This window comes from Topomyia yanbarensis, chromosome 3 (genome assembly GCF_030247195.1).
Source record: "Topomyia yanbarensis strain Yona2022 chromosome 3, ASM3024719v1, whole genome shotgun sequence".
Classification (NCBI taxonomy): domain Eukaryota; kingdom Metazoa; phylum Arthropoda; class Insecta; order Diptera; family Culicidae; genus Topomyia; species Topomyia yanbarensis.
In genome coordinates this window covers 174,474,181-174,494,710 of record NC_080672.1, presented here as the reverse complement: position 1 = coordinate 174,494,710, position 20,530 = coordinate 174,474,181, and the positions used below count along the sequence as shown (strand labels likewise).

At 37.3% G+C, this 20,530-nt stretch overlaps 1 protein-coding gene across 3 annotated transcripts in view; it reads left to right on the top strand.

The window, feature by feature from the left end:
- Positions 1–651: 651 nt before the first annotated feature.
- The window catches only part of LOC131686769 (LIM/homeobox protein Lhx5), a 158,627-nt gene continuing 138,748 nt past the window's right edge, over positions 652–20,530 (top strand). For 2 of the 3 annotated variants that reach the window (XM_058970751.1, XM_058970753.1), the window contains exon 1: positions 652–1,385. In XM_058970751.1, the coding sequence (XP_058826734.1) occupies positions 1,343–1,385 (43 nt within the window). In that variant the 5' untranslated portion in view covers positions 652–1,342. The remainder of the gene's footprint in view (positions 1,386–20,530) is intronic. The other variant, XM_058970752.1, reaches the window with a different exon arrangement.

Here is a 20,530-nt window from a genome sequence, read left to right as displayed (position 1 = left end):
CTTTATCTCATGATGCATCTTCATTCAATGTGCATGCTCATGAACGTGAGCCATGGTACCACGCGAGCATAGGGCTAGTGGAGCGAAAGGGATGGCTAGATGCAGTGCACAACACCACGCAATCATCGTGTCTCGCAATGTATGGTTTAGTCCTTTTTCTTAAAAGTGATGCGAGATATGCTAAAACCTTCCCGAGCACGTGAACGGTACAGAAAAGACAGAAAGCATAACTATACTTCCTCTCTCGACAGCAACGAACTCAAGCATAAAGACATACACATAGCCAACATGAAAAGCAGAACCAGACCGATGATGGCGAAAAGAGGAACAAAAGTTACTATGGAAAAAAGACTGAATCGTGAGAGTGAGAGAACAACGACGAAGGCGACATAAAAAACGCTTGGTAGTCATTTCACAGAGTCACACCTCAAAAGGTAATTCAGGCAGGGGGTGTCAACAACTCATTCCATATGCAGTTGCGATTGGGTAAAATAAACAAACCCAAACCAGCTTCCAAGTTGCTAAGCAACGCCCCTTTTCTGGTTCGCTTTTGCGTTCGTTCTTTCTCTCTTTCTCTTCTGGGCAATTGAAACACGTCAACCAGCGCTATGGCGATCATGGAGAACCTCGCCAGTCTCTATTTGTCTATTGTTCGCGTCGGTTGTGGTACGTGTGACGGTCCATGCTTGTTCAACTCTGGCTATTCCACGTGTGATTTGAGTGATTTATCACGAGTGGTGTACCCAGCGGTTTTTACTCTGATGTTATGTGCTACTTTCTGCTACTGCGCGGATATTCATGGTGATTGTGCTGCCATTGAGCGGTGAATAGCGGCAGTTTTTTGTTTGGCTCTCCCAGGATTAAAGTGACTTTGACAAGTGTTTTCATTGAAGAGAAAAGTTTTCCCACAGTACGGTATACACACATGTTATTTTGATGTTGCGAAGTGCATACTGGTCGTGGCTTTAAATTCGTATATTTGGATAATGGTAGTTATATGCAGTGAACGTGTCGGCTTTTGAATAATCAGCTGTATACTAGAAAGATTGCTAGAAAACAATCCGAAGCCACTCCGCGAAAACTGGATTAACTGAAAGCAAGCATGAAACGGTTGTAGATTGCAATCAAACAGGTGCAGATAAAAGTGTGTTTCCTAAAGTTGGTGGTGGCAGCAAATTGATAAACGTTGGCATCCTTCATTTCGCAGAAACCTCGAAGAAACACACGCTTCAAAATTTTAACGGAAAACACCAAAACGCCCCCCAGGGCTGTCGCACTGGCGTCTTATCTGGGGGAAGGCTTCTCGGCAGTCGGTGCTCGAGCACCACCAGCTAAAGATCTGATGGCCTTCGGTTCAGTGCTGCAACACAATCAACACAACATAGGTAGGTGCTAAAACCGTCCCATAATCAGTTGTCAAATTTTTCATCCTGACAATACGTTTTCATTTGAACTTCACATGAATATTGACGTTGTATACTTTAAGGATATTCAATTGATATAATTATGCAAAAAATCGCATCTGGATCATTAATGCGTACCTCCTTCTCACCAGTTTTTTTGATCGTCGAGTCGTTTCAGAATGGTTCTCGAAAACGGGTCCCATGTATTGTGAATATTCAGAATGGTAGTATCGTAGCGTATTTAGTTCAGGAATTAGTTCTGGTAATGTCATAGAAAATTCCTAATTAAAACTGTGTTTGGACGACGTAGTTTTCCAAGTTCACAAATTATGATAAAGCTATGATTTCGGTTAGGTTATTTGAATGGAAACTAAAGTTTAAAAATACTGATTGGATGAGTTTTAAACATAAGAACGTTGGACTCTTTTAATGAATTAAACTGATGAAACTGGTCTTACACCGCAACTGTCGCTTTCGCCTGCTGTAATAGTGAAGCAATTGGTTTGCTGGACATTATCCAAATCATGATCCTGAGGCATGATTTTTTTATTCCGAGCTATTAACGTCGAGCAATAGAATAATAAATAGTTTCGTGGAAACTGAGAATTATCTTTAGAATTTTTTCTTCAACACTACAGAGTAAGAAATTATTAGGTATCTGTATTTGTTAATGTACACCCAAAACGTACCCGGTAAGATTCGCTTACATTAATGCAATAAATACGAGCAACAATTGCAAGCGTTCTGGTAATGTGCGAAAATTGCAAGAAGCTTCCTTGCATGCAATGCAAGAAACAGAAAAAACGAATTTTGCCTATGTATTAGCGATGTATGTAGATTGGTGACCAATATGCTTTATAAAAAAAGACTGTTGGCATTGAAACATGAACCCCGCACAAACAGATCGCTAAGCAATACTTTATCCACCCAACCATACTACCAGATAGTAATAAGTGGATAAAAGTCATATATAAACACTTGGATGATTTTACGATTAATGAAAAAAGTAAAACACCCACCCAGATTTGAACTCAGACTCTTGCGCATCATAGCTCTAACTATAAGTACTGATCTGTCCTTACACCTAAGAATAGGACGTTAAAACTCGTACAATCGTCACATCCGCCATTTGATGCCGTCTCGTGTGTAATGAATAAACCACAAAACTGCGTTTGATGATGTTGGTGAGGAATGAATAAAAAGTAGACGGAAAATAAAAACTCGCCCTGCGTTGCTATACCAACCAGCATAGGCACGTGAATGTGGTGGTAATCCTTTGACAGTGTGTTGAAGAAAAGTATGTATGTATAGAGAGAGATTAAGTGGTTTTATCTGCTTGCAACAATTGCCAGCGGCTTTCACTGCAAAATTGCAAGCGATGCTAACATTATTTGCAAGTGATTGTCGCTTGCAATTATTGCAAGAGATTTTTGTTTTGGGTGTATAACTCGTATTTGACAGCTGCTGAAATAAGAACAGTTACACTTGTTCATACCTTGTTGCATTAGAAACAAATTCACAAAATGTCGTTTGAATGTGTTCGCGTGCAGTGTCAGAAAAAATTCAAGTTCATTATTTTATTTTATTGAAAAATCACAGTAATGGACGCTATCGTAAGAGCTTAGGGGCCATACACTAATTACGTAAGGGCATATGGGGGAAGGGGGAGTTTCAAAATATCGTACAAATTATTATCTGAGGGGGAGGGAGGGTTTGTCCTTTCTTACGTAATATCATAAAACAAGTTTAAAAAATTAAATCCATAAGAAAAATATTCTTTTTAATAAGAAAATTTTCATTTGTGCCATATAATCCTTGTATATCAAACAATATGAGTAATTTTTTGGCTCTTGGTTGTACATTGTTCTGTTCGGGAACTGGAGTCACAATATGCCTTACGAGTTAAGAAGTGTTGATACCCTTCGTGTTGTTAGACCGACTTTGTTCTTTTCAAACGTTCGATTCAAACCCGCAAGGTATCTGGAAAATGCTCTAACATGCGATTGTCAAAGATCTTGAATGTCGAATCTTTCCAGAGTGTGAACTGTATTTTATTTCAAGAAAATTCGAAGATGGTTAACTCGGAGCTATGCGTACGATAAGCGTCACAGCTGGAACTCAGAATAAATTCATGCCAGAAGAGGTTATAAACTCTTTTAAATTCTACATCACAAGAAAATAGATTCAAAGGAAATGGAGTATAGCACATAGATCTAAACACTGGTCGCACTGGTTCGTCTCCAACAAAAAAAGTGGAATATAGCAAAGCAGATCCTGTGGACCAAATTGGAGTTACTGAATATCTGACAACAGTTATTCTTTCTACTGGGCGAGATTGGCATGCAATTGAAATTCTGCAGATGATTACAGTTAAATTTTGCAATGAGTTTTCTTGTAATAATTCTATACACATCGTTTTCGCTATCTTAGTATTTGATGAATTAACAATTCGATTTTTTTAATTACGATAATCATGATAAGATCTTATGTAGGGGGAGGGGGAGTTCACCAAAATCTTACGAACTCTTATCTGGGGGGAGGCGGAGGTTGAAAAGCTCTAAAAAAGCCTTACGTAATTAGTGTACGGCCACTTATGTAACCGCATGATTATAGCTGGATCATAGCATCTAGCTTCGATGATGATTTTTCAGGAAGTACGGATTCGAGTGAATCACCCTTAACCTTCGGAAAGTCGCTCGCAGTGCACTGAGTGCACAACGTTTTAAAATTCAGGTAAAATGATCTTAGAGCTTCAGGTTGTCTTCAAAATGTAGATATCATCGCAGGTGCCGGAAGGTCAATATTCATCGAGAAAAGCGTAAAAAACAAGGATAACTTTGTATCTTTGCGCCGTACAACCTTTATTAAAAACAAATAAATATTTATCAAGATTTGACACCATCTCATATCCTGATCCAAATCCAATGAAGCTGCATAAATTGATCTTTCCTGATCAATAGCTAAGAGATCAGATAGACGTGTCAAGTTGGTGCAAGCTCCTATGAACAAATAACCATGTAGGTATAGCTTGCTGCGAAATATTCAATCAATTATGCATTTGGTGTCAATATAATGTGATTCAAATTATATATTACAAAGTTGTCACAATACTGTTGAACACGATATTATGTTTCTCAAGCTGTATAATTCAAATTTCCTAAAAAATATTGGTCGAGATATATGTATGTTTAGAGCTTGTTGAGTAGAGAATATCTACAGCTTCTTCTCCTTTTTTGCCTTTTACTGAATAGGGGAGCGTAACTTTTGGCTCTCTTTTCATAGGTTCTAACGGTTCCGATAGTATAAGGTATCAAATTACAATAAACTAACCAGGTGTGCGGCAACCTAGCATTTGATGAAAGTATCAAAATACATATCCCGACTACTGCGCTAGAAAACAATGTGTTGACCTATTCACCGCGACAGTCAAACGAGAACATAGCATAGCATTGCACGAACACCTGCCCAAATCGTAGATGGAGTTGCAAAATTGGGCACATCCATTGTCGTATCAGAATTCGCCACGTACTACAATGACGTAGACCCGCTCAACTCCACACACTTGGCCACGTCCTTACAAGCATTTTTATTTCATAATAGTCCTATCATCTACTTACGGAAAACGCTCGGAACCGAAACAGTTTCCATAAATGACGGAGATATCAAAAGGCGAAAAAATGTGGACTGGGGATAATATAACTCTTCATATATATATGCAGTGTTATTTTAAAAGAAAAAGCAAAGAAAATATTACCAACGATCTCACTGGTAGTGAGAAAAAATGTGAAACTCGTCCCCGCTCAAAAGCTTCTGAAGCTTAGGGATGAACGAATCTTCATGAACTCCGGTCGCTTGAGACCATACTTGCTGTCCATCCACAAATGATGACTACACTTAGGTAACATTCGGAAACACGGCAAGATGTTGCTTTGTCACATTGCTTTCCGTTCACTCATCCATCCAGTCGGTAGCAGCTCGATGCCAAACACTTAACAATTTTGGAAAATGGACGGGAGCGTACAAAAAATCCACACCGACGCGTATATCTACTGCGATTTCATCTATCGCGAGAGTCAAACGAGAACAAGCGCGGATATTTTTATGATTACGACAAGCCAGTTGAACAAATAGTAATGATTTATTCATCACACGCGGGAAATGGGTTATGGTGTCGAGAAATACAAAGCTCGCTCATTAAGTACTGTGGCCACTTTTAGTACTGTGGCTCCAAAAAATCTATACCGTTTCCTAATTCCTTTAAACTTGTTGGAATATATAAAAATATACAGCTTCATACATGTTTGAACTGTTGTGTTTGAAAATTACTTCGTTTAGAGTATTTAAGCACCTGTACTCAAATTGCTGAAAATTTCTACGTATTTAAAGATTAAAAATATTGTGTTGATTTGATATTCTGAGAAAACAACGATTCACAATACTTCCAAATTTACAAATCTTTGAATTAATTTGAGCTATCAAGAAAATGTCAAAAAAGAAGCCAAGTACAAAAGCAAAATGAAAATATTTGCGATTAATACAGCGTAATTAGGTTTCCTCAATGGCAAAATTAAAATAATTCCACCATGGAAGTGTGTATTAGGATAGTTGTTTTCAAAGGCTTATTCCGTACATTCGCCGATTTTGAGATGTGTACGAAACAAACAATTCAATCTAGTATCAAATATATATTATTTTATGAGTTCTGAATAATCTATTAGGCATTGGTAGAGAATTTGACAAAACTGAATATTTTAGTATATAAACTTGAATCAATTGGATTATGTTTCTTGATATGATTTCGATCGACGAATCCAGTATAAAAATGGCTCCAATTAATGATTTTATGATTGAAATGTGGTTTAATGAGATTTAAATTTGATGCAATTTTAAATAATAATGAATCCAGCAGATTTGTATGCAGTGGCACAAGTCTCCAATATGTTAAGACCACGATCTCGGTTTATTATCATTTCGTCGCGACATAATATCTCAAATAATTATAAATCTCGTACAGAAAATTTATTGCCAAAACAATTACTACCCATAAAATCATAAGGGTCCCATTAGCAATAGCAGGTACCTCGGAAAACGACGATGGAAACTAAGAAACCTCTGTTCATTTTGTTACAGCGTAGTCATTCTACTACATCGGTATTTATGTGATGCTTCATTTAAACATAATAATTGGTATTGCCTTACATACCTAATTTATTACATTTGGAACATCTGGATATAATTTTATAGAATAGACAATACCTCATGAGAGTAGCCCTGTAGTAGAATAAAGCCACACAAATCTCTCTGCGGTGATATCGCCTCCTGCGATGCTGCTCATGGCATGTGGCTTGCTTTTTACCACGAGCTATTTTTTGTGCAATCATTTTGTTCTTTAGCTGTTTGTTTTTGAATGTTCAAACATATTAATTCCTAGAAAGCTAAATGAGATCAACGCAGGAACTTACCTATTGGAGAGATTTTCGTCTTATAAAGAACTACCGGTATTTCGATTCGGCTTATTAAACAGCAGTTTTCCGTCGAAAACTGTATTGACTATGTATCACTGGTAGAGTATATGGTACATCTGTAAGCTGAACTATTTAGTTATTTTGTTAGTTGAACTTCCATGTGTATTAGTAATAGTTTGCTTTGTTTTTAACCATACATCCAAAACAAATCCTCTGGAGCGCAAATGCATCTGTTTTTCCTCTGTGAGCGAATAACTCCCAAATGATTCGTTAGTGTGCAACCGAACTCATATACAATATCTAACCCGATAGCTACACATCGTTGGCTACAGAGTTCAGATATAACTTGAATAACACGCTTGTGATCTATGCTGCAATGATGAGAAGTTTATATAGCTCATCCAAATAGCACTAGCTAGTTTTGTATTGCAATGGTGTGGAGATGCGTATTTAACGACTAGATGTATGTCGGTTCTAGTCCTGATGCTTGTCGCTAGCAATTTTTTCTAGTGTTGCTTAGCTCCCAACACATACATATGTATAATAGAGTTATTTATAACAGCGGGAATTGGTGCAAAACAAACTGTATCAATTACGATGCTGAACGGCTGGTGGCGGTTAGGCAAACGAAATCGTCACACTCATCATGCATGTGAAGTAGAGTGACAGGAAAAAAATGACCCCTATCGGCCCATGCCTGAGTCGATTCCTAGTCCCACCAGGAGTACTTGCTTCAAATTTGAAGCAAATCGGACAAGTCTAGCTACCGGACCAACGTGCCTGAAGTTTATATGGGATTTTTCGACAATTTACATGGAGAAAGCCCACTAACTCGCATTTTCGCCGCTAGGTGGCACTATATGCATCGTATAGTCACTGAAAGTGAAAATAAGAAAGATAATTTAATCGCCTACAACTTTGTCAAAGACTGTTAGTCAATCCGGCTTTGATAAAAGAAGTGATTAAACTTTTAACGAAGTGATGTCTGACTCAGTTTTGCATGGGGCCTAGCAGCGCATAGTTGTGGATTGGTACTCGATTACCACCAACTATACATTTTTGTGAGATAATGGTTACATTTAGCTGAATAGTATATTCACAAGAATTGTAGTACATAATACGAGTTATGTTTTGGTTAGAAAATTTTAGTTCCACCTGTAACCGCATAGAGGGTGCCAACACTAACGTTTCATAGGAGTGAGATAGAATATCGAGATGTTCGGAAGACTTATTTAAAAATGCTTGATCTACAACTTTGTGGAAGACACCTAATCTCTATCTCTTTCCGTTAAAAAGTTAGTGTTGGCGCCCTCTATGCGGTAAAATGTGGAACTAAAATTTTCTAACCAAAACATGACTCGTATTACTTACTATAAATCTTCCGAACATACTATTGATCTAAACCTAACTATTATTTCACAAAAATGTTTTGTTCGTGCGAATCAAGTGCTGATCCACAATCATGCACTGCTAGGCCCCATACAAAACTGACTCAGACATCACTTCGTTAAAAGCTTAATAACTTCTTTTACTAAAGCCGGATTGACTAGCAGTCTTCAACAAATTTGTAGGCGATTAAATTATCTTTCTTATTTTCACTTTCAGTGATAATACGATGCATATAGTGCCACCTAGCGGCGAAAATGCGAATTAGTGGGCTTTCTCCATGTAAATTGACGAAAAATCCCATATAAACTTCAGGCACGTTGGTCCGGTAGCTAGACTTGTCCGATTTTCTTCAAATTTGGAGCAAGTACTCCTGGTGGGACTAGAAATCGACTCTGGGGTGGGCCGATTGAGTTTTCAAAAATTCGTTATTTTTCTGGGCACTCTAATGTGAAGTGTATATATGGTATTTTTCAACTTTAATGTGTGCCATTATAGCAGTAGTAAAGGCGTGCATTTAGCAAATATATGTTTGTCGGCTCTAGCCCAAGTATTTAAATTCATTATTTTGGTTTCTCGGTTTTAAATTACAGCAATTAATCCGATTCCTAGGAAACCTTCGCAAAACTTATGTCAGTGATGATGTGTATGGCTAAATTCATAATTTCTTCTGTCAGTTGCATTTGCTATGATGATGCCATTGAGTAGTTTTATCAACATTGCGCTTATGTTTATGAAATTAGCCAACTGCAGTTATAACTTTGTGAGTAAAGCATAAACAGCTCATAAATATTAAGACAAGATTTCTGCAGCGTTTCTGGCATTGGGTTCGTGCTGAGAGACATATTTTTTAACTTTTCGTAAAAACATTGAAACATATTCGATGCTATTGTTAACTGACATTGTTACATACTTTCAGTTACACTTTCTAAGTCAATTCGTTATATAAATAAATTGGCACTAATCTGAAAAGTAATTGGTTTGATTTTTGAAAAATCGGCTTCTTGAAGAAAGCTGTAAAGTTTGTTTGATTGCAGGTTGGTTTTACCATAATTTGGGGAACAGTTTCAATTAAAATTGTTGCACCTAATCCATCATAACTTTCGAAAATTTCGTTTTATACAAACTGAAATGGAGGATTCGAGGGCAATTCTGAAAGCACGCGTGGTGAATGTATAGAAAAGACAAAATATGTGCCTTGAGTCGATTTATTTTGTCCTCTCTTCTTCCCTGATTCCTGATCTCTCTTTTTATTCCATTTCGAATAAAATGAAATAGAATGGGTTACTATCACATAATGAAGACATGAAATCGAATCGTTAATCCTAATTTGTTAACTTTACATTCAACCAGTCGCAAAATTTTAGTCGCTCTCCGCGATTGCCTTTTGATGTGTGTTCGCTTTATCGTCGCGTTATATTCTAACTTATATATACACATATCAATTTATCAATTAGAAAGCCAATGAAATGCTACAACATTAACCTCATTGTTTCAAAAGAGCGAACATTGGAAGCAAACAAAGTACATATACTATTTCATGGACTTGTTGACTTTTCTCGGTGAAAATGAAAACTCCAAATTTTCCCATTACCACACGTAACGTTTCGGCTTACTGCTCTTCAGCCATCGTCGGACGCATAAACTTATATCACGCATCTCCATTCACTCTCGTTCATTCTCCACCGCTAGGCGGGCGATCACTCTTCGACTGTCTGCGTTCCTCGCTATTCCAACACTGACAAGTGTTGACAGTCGAAGAGTGATCGCCCGCCTAGCGGTGGAGAATGAACGAGAGTGAATGGAGATGCGTGATATAAGTTTATGCGTCCGACGATGGCTGAAGAGCAGTAAGCCGAAACGTTACGTGTGGTAATGGGAAAATTTGGAGTTTTCATTTTCACCGAGAAAAGTCAACAAGTCCATGAAATAAACATGTTGCGGTGACCATAAAATCTTATAAAGTACATATACGATTGATTAAGTAATATGTGATTTAGTAGCAATGGTCATCCGATTGAAAGTAAGGGTGTCCACGATCGTTAGTCCTATTGCTACTGCATACACACTCAATTCGGCTCGATAATTTGCCAACAACTGTGTGGTCAGTAAATTTGGAAACTGATTTCACAGTAAAGTCAGTTTTGCTTGCTGATTTTTGGTGAAATATTTTCCGAGTTTCAGCTATCAAACGTCATTTTTACCATCTAGCCTATATCCTTTATTTCTCGTTTTTAGAAGTTTTCTGTGCTTCCTTTTGGAACACCAGAGTCACCTTTACCACGCCTGCAAAAATGAAGTCAAAGCGAGAGCAGGTTGATGGTCCGATCACTCTTGAAGGATTCTCCGCCGTCAACTCGATCCTAGGCATCTACTATCTACCAGTCTGAGGCTCTAACTCATGTCACTGTTCTTCTCTTTGCCTGAAAGTTGCAAGTTTTGTTCTTCTTTCACCGTCAACGTGCTCGCCTACTCCCCCTGTTCCTGATACAACTCCTGCTCCTGTTACAAAAACCAATTTTTGTTATATTCCTAGTTTTTAGATAGCCTTGAACCTTTTCATTTTTTTTTTTCGTTTCTCATCTTGTATATCTAATTGTATTCCTAGTTTTAAGATAGCCGTGAAATTTTCTCATAAAAGTTTGTTCCCCTTCTTTTATATTAATCTGCATTCCTGGTCTTAAGATAGCTGTATTTTTTTTTTGTAAAAAATAATTATTGTTCAATCTTGTATATCGAATCGTATTTTTAGTTTAAGATATTGTAAAAAATGTTCCTCTCAATATTTAAAAAAATATTTGTGCATTGTAACCTTTTAGTTTTAAGATATTCAAAATGCAAAAAAAAAAAAAAGAATTTGGCACCGCCAAGCTAACCCATTTGTGCCTATTAAATAAACGAACTGAACAAAAACGTCACTTTTGATGCAAAGGATCTCAGCAAAAAATTGTTTACTGAGATCTCAGCTGTTGAGATTTCGGTAAAAGATGCGAAAAAGCTAAAAAAATAAGTGTGTTCGTTTCTTCATATCAGCAAAGTCATTAATGCACGAGTTTATTCAATTCGTTTACATTTACACGAATTTTCTTTTACACATGTTTATTGTCTGATTATGAAACGTATCACGATTTTCCGCATTAGCAATGTTTTAGTTCAGATCGCATTCTAAGCACAAATAAAATTTTAGGTGTCAGTAAAAATCCTTTAAAATGACGCTAAACCAAAACTGTCTCTCGCTCTCAGAAAATTGAAATATTTCTATTGTTCTTCAGACGAGGTACACATGAGGTTCTATTTTTACCGAACATTTCGCGTTGGCTCGGACAGAAAAGAAATTACACAGAATATCGTGACCGATGTCTTTGGTGGTTGGAAAAAGCAATCTTCTTCAGCATTTGCTCATCAATTTGTTCAAACTAAGCAAGATGCAGATTTGTTAGGTGTCACTGAAATCACTAATTCACTTTTTAAAAATTCATGGTGGATTCATTTAGCACTTTTTAAGAAAAACGATTTTCAAAGTTCGAGATCTTGAAATTTATTAATGTTAGAAGCTATTCGGAGAAGGCAATCGATGCTTCTATCTTTTCTGAATTAATCTTTCGTTTTGTGCGGAAACCGGTTGACTATATTTAAAGTTTTTGCTTAAAATGTAAACCATTGTCGCTCATTAACGTGTCATAAGTGTGTATTGATGATAAAATGTGCATGACGTGTCACAAATGTGCACAGGAGATTTCATATAAAAATGAATCATAACTGATTCGTAAAATTATGTGTTATACATCGCTATGTTTAATATCATATTTTTCCAGGCGATAGCATCTCAGGTTGCAAAATGATGGTATTGGAACACGAAGTTTTCACAATTTTCCTCCTTTGTTCGGGAAAAACAATAAATGAAAGATGGTTTCATTCACAATTTAGAGACAATATATATCAAACAATGTTGACAGGCTACTAGACGAAAAAAGTATTCTTCTTGCATAATCCATCATTACATTTCGGCATACTTTCCAAAACTGGTGGAAATCTCAAAAGGAAATTTGTTCAATAATCTTGAAAATACAAGCAAACATTTCCCAGAAAAAACTATGGTAGGAAAAGTTTTGCTCCCAAGACAAGAACCTAGATTAGAACCTAGCTAATAGTTATGGTTGATCTGCATAGGAATCGCCTATGTCATCGGAGACATCTGCTGGATTGGTATGAGCTTTTTGGCTTATAGCAAACCAACAAGCTAGGATTGTTGTCTGTTTTTTTTATGACAAGAAAGCACAACTCGATCACTCGAGAAATTGGCGCTTCTCATAATCGTGTTTCGCTATATCTCAGTAACCCAACAGAATTTCAAAATTCTGAAAACGCGACTTTGCATAGATTTTAACATTTTGTAACATGGTACATCTCCAAAATGGCATTTGTCATAAGATTGCACAACATCAACGATTTTGGAAGATTTTTGTTGATAGCATTTTGATTTGAAATGACTTACAACATAGGGACCATTCATAAATTACGTAACGGGGGGGGGGGGGGAGGGGGTACAACAAGTTGTGACATGTTGTGACATAGGGGGAGGAGGAGTCAGCTAGATCGTTACGTAACATGTTTTCACCGAAGAAAAAATTTTTTTTCTAGGAATTTGTTACGTAACAGGGGAGGGGGGATGAAGAAATTTGTGACAATTTGTTACATGGGGGGAGGGGGGAGTCAATTTTGGGCAATTTTTGCGTTACGTAATTTATGAATGGTCCCATATCAGCAATGATGTATAGAAGAACAGCGCAAAATTTCAAAACGACTGGTCCAGTAGATTTTGAGTTATGATCTACATATTTCGATGAGGTGCCTCGTCACTCACTCATTTTTCAGTGCCATAAAAATTTGAAAAAATATTGTTGCAATTGTGGCATTTTTATATGGGAATTGAATGAGTATACTAACATTCTATGTATCGAGTAACATTTTTTTAAATGTTCCTTTTTACCGTCTTAACCTTACTCTTCCCTTGAGGATGATGAGGGAAAAGCCTTTTTACTGACAGCTTCTCCATGATGTAAATACAGTTAAAACATTTATTTTTCATGTTTATTAAGAAACACATTTGGTTTTAATAACTTATAAAAAAGCACCAACTAACTGTATATGCTGAATCAAAATTTACAATATTTTTCAACGACGAGATGGATGAAGGGAATACGGGTGTGAGGCTAGTCTGAGAGGGAAAGATGATGAAAAGATGATAAGATGGGTGTAGTATTAAGGGGGAGGGGACGATGCAATACCCAATTACTATATCTTCCATTTGAGACTTTGTTTTAGAAAATCAATTCAGTCATCACCGAAGAACTGATGTGTCTACAATTGTGGAACATGCACGGAAACCGGGACTTACGATAGAGGACAATATATTCAAAGAATGTTTAATTGGCAATCAGTGATCTGCGAATCAAAGTAATTTGGTGACCATTTCAATTGATTTTTGGCCTCTGAGGTATTACGTTTGAAATGGTTTATATGGGAAATTCCAGTGTGACCTTACTAACCAACCTATAACTCCTGAACCAAGTTTCAGAACCGAATGAAATTCAGCAGCAGTCAATGGTATTACTGTATCTTTCCTTTGAAAGTTTGTAAAAATCGGTAGAGAATTCGCTGGGAAAAAGGCGTGATATTAGTTTAGGAACTTGGTGAGTTCCCTGGGGGCATCAAGAACCGTCATAGGTGGCCAATGAGGTCAAAGCTACTTTGACCTGATCTAAGCTGATCTGCAAATCCAAGTAATGTTGCACTGATCTAAACCTGCAAATCCAAGTAATGTTGCACTTATTTTAATACGTGTTACATCATTTAGACATAATGGTGTTACCAGTCTTTATGACATAATGGTGTTACCAGTCTTTGCTGGCTGACCACACTCTTCAACCCGTAACTCCGGAACCGGACGTCGGATCAACTAAAAATTCAATAGTAGCTTATGGGAGCGTTATACCTTTCATTTGAAATTACGTTTGTGTGAATCGGTTCAGCCATCTCTGAGAAAATTGTATGAGTTTAAATGGCACACACACGCACATAAACACACAGATATTTTCCAATCTCGATGAACTGAGTCGAATGGTATATGACACTTGGCCCTCCGGGCTTCGGTTAAAAAGTCGATTTTACAGTGATTGCATAGCCTATGAGAAAGGCAAAAAGGACACATCGACAATTAATTTTGCATTCCTTATTATCGAATGATTCCTAAAGTCAAAGTAGTCTAGCTTTTTGGCAAAAACTGTTCTCATTGCTGTCCATATTCTAATTCCTCCAAGATTTTCGTTTCGCAAAACATCATTGGTTAAAAAGAGGAGCATGAACCAACATTTTTCCAAGCAATTAAAGATCAGCAAACCATCGTGAGTTGACATAGTCCATTACTGACAATCAATGGGTTCGTGCAGAATCGTTCGATTAACAGCAGCTCGGATTAATTTTGTGAGGAAGCAGAGCTCGGAGCAGGATTACGGTTAAGTACGGAGCGAGCGATACGAAGGTAGGTACTGTTTACTTAGGACCAAAAAGCTCATTACTATTCTTTAGTCCCGAACAGCGAATAAGTACGGGGCGATTTTCCCCAGCTTCTTGAATAAACAAGACAAGATTTATTTTCAGTTGAAAATGTAAATGTGAATCAATTTTCATCGGTTGATCTAAGCTGGTGATATGTTTCCACTTAGCTTCTCTCCAGACACGGTCAAATTTTGTGTGGTGGCCGCTCCCGTCTACTTCTACGTGCGCATAAACATTCCGTTTTGCGTCGGTTATTAATCAAATTTCCAAGCGAATAATCGGTTCATCCGGTGTAAGTCAAATTGGTGACGGCGAAGAAGAGAGGGTGAGATTGGGATATGATTTTGGTTTGACAATTTGAATGCTTTGACTAGCGTGGTCAATCGAAGCTGTGTCTTGAATTGAGTTGGATTTTTTGTGGTGTTCAGCTGGAGGCGGTCGATTCATATTGGAAAAACTTTAAACTTTAACTTTGATTGCAGTTCCCTGATTGTAAGGGAAATATTTCACAAGCGCAACATAATTTTATCGTTTAAATGGATTTATTTGTTACCTATTTCTTTATTTCTGATTGCAACAAAAGTTTCTGAAAGTCTTTTTTTTATTTTTGCACAGTAAAGTGTGCAGTGGTCAGAGTAATTCGTTTGCAAAAATCTTACTGCAATTAGAAATGCAAGTGGTAAAATTTCATCAAGATTAAACGCTCTGTAATGTTGGAGGGTTTACATATTTTATTTATATTATGCAATGTTCTACACTATTTTACCTAAATCTTTAATCGATAAGTTATTTTACCATCCAATCTAAAGTCGTAATGTTTTACTGTCTCGATATGTAGTCTCCTATCCATTTCCGTTGATAACTAGCTTGATATCATTGCAGTCAGTCGATATTCTCGGTGTAATGTATAATTGTCAAGTTATAAAATTATAAAATTGTGGACAGCGATACTTTCTGGGCAAACTTATGCGATGGTTCACCGAACAGATGTTCGACTGCAGAGAAAGTTGGAATGCTGTTATTGGTTCGTTGAGCCCAAATGGCGTTCGGCGAAATCTAGGCTGGAGTAGGCCGGTAGAGCGTATGGATTGTTGCAAAGCGCGAAAGATCAGCAAGGGCATTAGATATCATCGTTGAGTCGATTCCGTTGTTCAGTAAATATAAGATTTCTTTTAACGGCTTTTGATAAATAATGGAACGAGCATTTAGACAAAGGACGAACTATATTTTTCCCCTGAAGATGATGCCAAAAAGCATCGAAACGTCGGACAAATATTAAAATTCGTTCCATTATTTATCAAAAGACTGACAAAGCCGTTAAAAGAAATCTTATATACACCGTAACAGTCGAAATCTTCATTTGTTGTTCAGTAATTTTGCCACAAAATACTGCTTGTTGAGTTTTGCTGCGTAGCCTCAGTGAGTCAAGGTGACAACGATCCGGTTATGGTGGATGGGCTAGGGAACTCCGCCAGGCAAAGTCTCTCAGTGCGAGTCGAGAGAATCTTTTCTGCACGCGTTCAATTGTGAGGTTCCATACTAGCTTATGAGGAGTCCAAATCAGGCATGCATTTTCGAGCAATACCAGCGAGTAATATAACCTTCAAACAGTGAGGATACTTAAAGTTCGGACCGATTTTGGAAATAAAACCAAGCTGTCGAGTAGCTTTTGAGGTTATAGCTTAGCGATGCGGATTGAACCTTAGCTTAGAATCTATCAAAACACCGAGCTCACTAACATGATCAACTCTATTGAGGATTTGTCCAAAGATTTTGTAGTCGTAGAATATCGGATTAATTATGTGGTGGAAGGTGATAACTTGAAATTTCGAAATTCCAGTTTACCAGGTTCGTTGGCTTCAGCAAACGAATATATCCAAAATCCCTTAAAGACGGACGCAATCATCGATAGAGCGGACTACGAGAAACAGCTTCAAATCTGCGCCAACAAGTTTACATCCAAAATCAAGCAGCAAAGCAAAACCTTTAAAAAACAGCACAAACAGCAGTGGTCCCATGTTGCTACATTGAGGGACTCCAGATTAGTTTGTAAACTGAGCTGCACACGTTTCTGCATTCGACTCTCTTGATCTAATGTATTTAGTATTATACGTATTTACGACCAGCCAAATGTTTTGATTCAATTTTTCTTGGGACGTACTAACGTCATCGATGAAGCTAAAAAACTTAACAGACTTCCGAAAAATCGTATAATTTGTGCCAAGGCTCTTTCTATCTAACATTCAATACTAAATTTCAAACAAGAGAGCCTATAATCTTATTATGACCTTCTCCGAGATTTGAAGAAATGCGTCGACATAGCCGGATCACGCGATCCATTATCACTTTGATAAATAGTTAGGGTAATTACGGGAGAGTTATCGCGTCGGGTGAAACGCCGCACTCTCTACTTCTCGTATATAGAGCCACTTTACTACGATAATGTAATATTGAAGAAATACAACACTTAATAACACAACATAATAAAGAATCTTTATTATTCATCTAGAATAAAATTATTAAAGATTATGTGCGTCCAGTTGCATCGTGGAGTACCGATAATTTTTAGTGCCACGTTCAAATTTCGTTTTTTTTAATGGCGCGATTTTTTTTTTGGTAGATCATATATCAGTTGAATAGTTGGGGCCTTTTAGAAGACATTCTGATCACGAACACGGTCATCTATAATTTCAGAGTAAAATGTCCCCGTCCCGGCATCTCGCGCCGACAATTGGGATAGATGCCGAATCACAATTGCGAGTGATACGCACCTTTGATCGTGTGTGTAGCTTATTTCATCCCTGATTTTGTGGCAATTATAATATGTGAACAGAATTCTTTTTAAGGGGTTACATACCTTTTTGTAAGAAAAATATCAAGAAAGTTTGAATTTACGCAAAGGCATAAAGCAATGGTTACATTTATTTGGTATTACACTTTTTAGTGAAAGAAATAAGCACAAGTTAATAAAAATATATTGATAATAGACGGAGTTATAGTTTTTTCCCCGAAGCCCTTTTTTATTTAAGAGGTTTGCGGTGATCACGATTGAAGACCAATAGGTAACAAAATCCCAAAACTCAAAAAAATTCCATTACTAAAATCCCAAAACTCAAAAAAATTCCATTAGTATATGAGTTTTGAGAGGTACGAGGAATACCTTAACGATTAGTTGAATAAATAATATTTTTTCTGCACTCAGGAACGTTATTCCTAAAAAAATCGCTGTTTTAAGCCCTAAAAATTGAATTAAAAAATTCTCATCCGCAAAAATTAAAAAAAAATCGGTTGAGTAGTTTTTCGGCAATCGCGATCACGGAAAAACCATTTTTTGGCAAAACGACATTTCGAGATAATCGAGTTTAAAATTTCAAGTTACCGCTGCTCTTGGTAGATGAAGCGCTCTTGGAAGCGCTGTAACTTTGGATCTATTTCTCGCATCTCTATGAAAATTTGGGAAACTATTTTCAAGGAGTTGTACTTTCAGATAAACTAATAAAAAATGTTACGATTTTTGGAAAAATAAAAAGATATGTCTTTTTTCCCTTTTTTTATTTCGACTATGAACTCGAGTGATTCGTAGTTATTCTGCCTAAGCTCGACCCTCATTATCAGAAGGCAAAAATTAAGCCCGCACGATATTAAGCCTGTTCTAATGACCCTGCCACTTCTAGTTTTCCGATCTGTTTACTTCACATCCTTGCTCTCACTTGAGTACTATGGCTCTAAGTTTCATAACTTTCCCTACCCAGTAATCTCTAGCTAATTGAATGTCGTTAAAACGTTAAAAAATAAAAAGATATGTAAACCTAATATGTCAACATACCCAGGAAACAATGCTTTAACTCTACATTTTATATTGTGAACATTGCATTGTGTTTCATCACAGAACATTATCTAGCTTAAATATTTAGCTGAGTTTTATATTTAGACAAAAATGATATTAAAGAAGAAAATACACAACATACTATTATCGCTCATTAGAATTACAACAAATGTAATTTTATTTATTTGCCCAAACAGTAGGATATACTTACTTTGATAAAACATTTAAGACCTACAATGTGTCAGCGATTTAACTATTTCCATTGGGGCCGAAATGGATTTATCCGAATATCAATTTATTACTTTCCGTAATAAAGAAATCGTGGTTTCCAATGTATTCAACAGAAAGGAAATAGTTTCAGCTTTAATATGTCTAGCTCTAACCTTGCTACTGTTCACTATTATTTCGTTGCAATAGTAGAACATACAATCCAGCAAACATAACTCCTCTCAAACTAAAAAAATAATCACCAAACCACGGCCAATAAATATCTGCCAAATGTGTTCATCAATCAAGCATATGGAGATACAGCACTCAACGAAAAACGTCCGTCGCTCGGGGTAAATTTTACGCGGCCGATCAGGCGCAAAAGTCCAAGGAAACGGACCGTCTGAAAATAACAACATCCCCGGGCAATTTGTTTCTGCGGCCATCCATGCCCACAATCACTAACACATACACCGAGATCTTTCCTTCTGTTGGCTGTCGTTCTATCAGTCAAAAAGGGTTAAGGATGATGCAGACAGTGAGACAGCTTGGAACACTTTGCCGTTGATGGGCAGAGACCCGCAGGTTCAAGACTTCAAACCTAAGGCAGCCAAATTGATTACGGTAATCGATTTGGCTGATGCTTCGAATGAGTTACCGCAAGACCCGAAAGCGCTGCTGAATGATTGCTACCCTTACGCTGTCAATGATGTCTTCCGGCAGCTAACCTGGACATCAATCTGGGTAAAGCACTGTAGCCGACGCAAAACTGGTCACGCATAAGGGGTGTAGATTTATTTCTTTTGTTGGCCTCCATTTTATACTTTTTTGCTGCCACGCAGTACGCAACAAAGACGTAGCAGGACGCCCGATAGCCAGAACCAGAATCAGGAGTAATAACTATTGAATGGATTTCTTCAGCAGTGTTGTACGCTATCTACAAGATGTGGTTATTGATGAAAACCGATCCGTCAATCATCGCATCAGATATGAAACAGCATCTGCTTCCGATATTTAAACTCATCTGTCAGCTACCAAGGTAAGTTAAAGCTCGCGGGGTTTTTCTCGCCAAGCGAAGCCCATTGATGCAGTTTTGTCTGTACGCAATTGATTCAAGTGTTATAACCGGTAATTATCGATCGTTTGAAAGCGTTTTTCTTGTCCTGCGTTCTTTTTTCGGCTGTCTTCTAACATGCTGAACAAGTTTTCGCTTCGTTTTACTCGCTGCAGTGTCAGGGGTACTAATCATTCTGCGCGGTAAGTACACGTTATGGCTTTATCAGGCTTGATCGTATCAGGTAGGGTTCGTCGCGGTTGCGGTAATTACCGCAACCGCGCGGTATTTACCGCACCCGCACCGCAAAATCTGCGGTGCGGTGAGACACTTTTTCCCGCAGATGCGGTGCGGGAAAGAGCTTTTACCGCGCGGTTTTACCGCAACCGTACCGCAAAAAAATGATAAAGTGATAATTTTGATTATTCTAATTGATAATGAAAGAAAATCTAGCTGTGTCCGAAATATTTTGACGCTATTATTTTTACGACATATTTTGGACTAGTTATTTTATACTTCTAAGTAAAACTTCACAAACTAACCATTTCAAATACATAAAATGCAATACATGTTTACTCTTAAATCCAATTTAAAAGTGAATCACTTCTCTCGATTTCTGTTGGAAATCGTG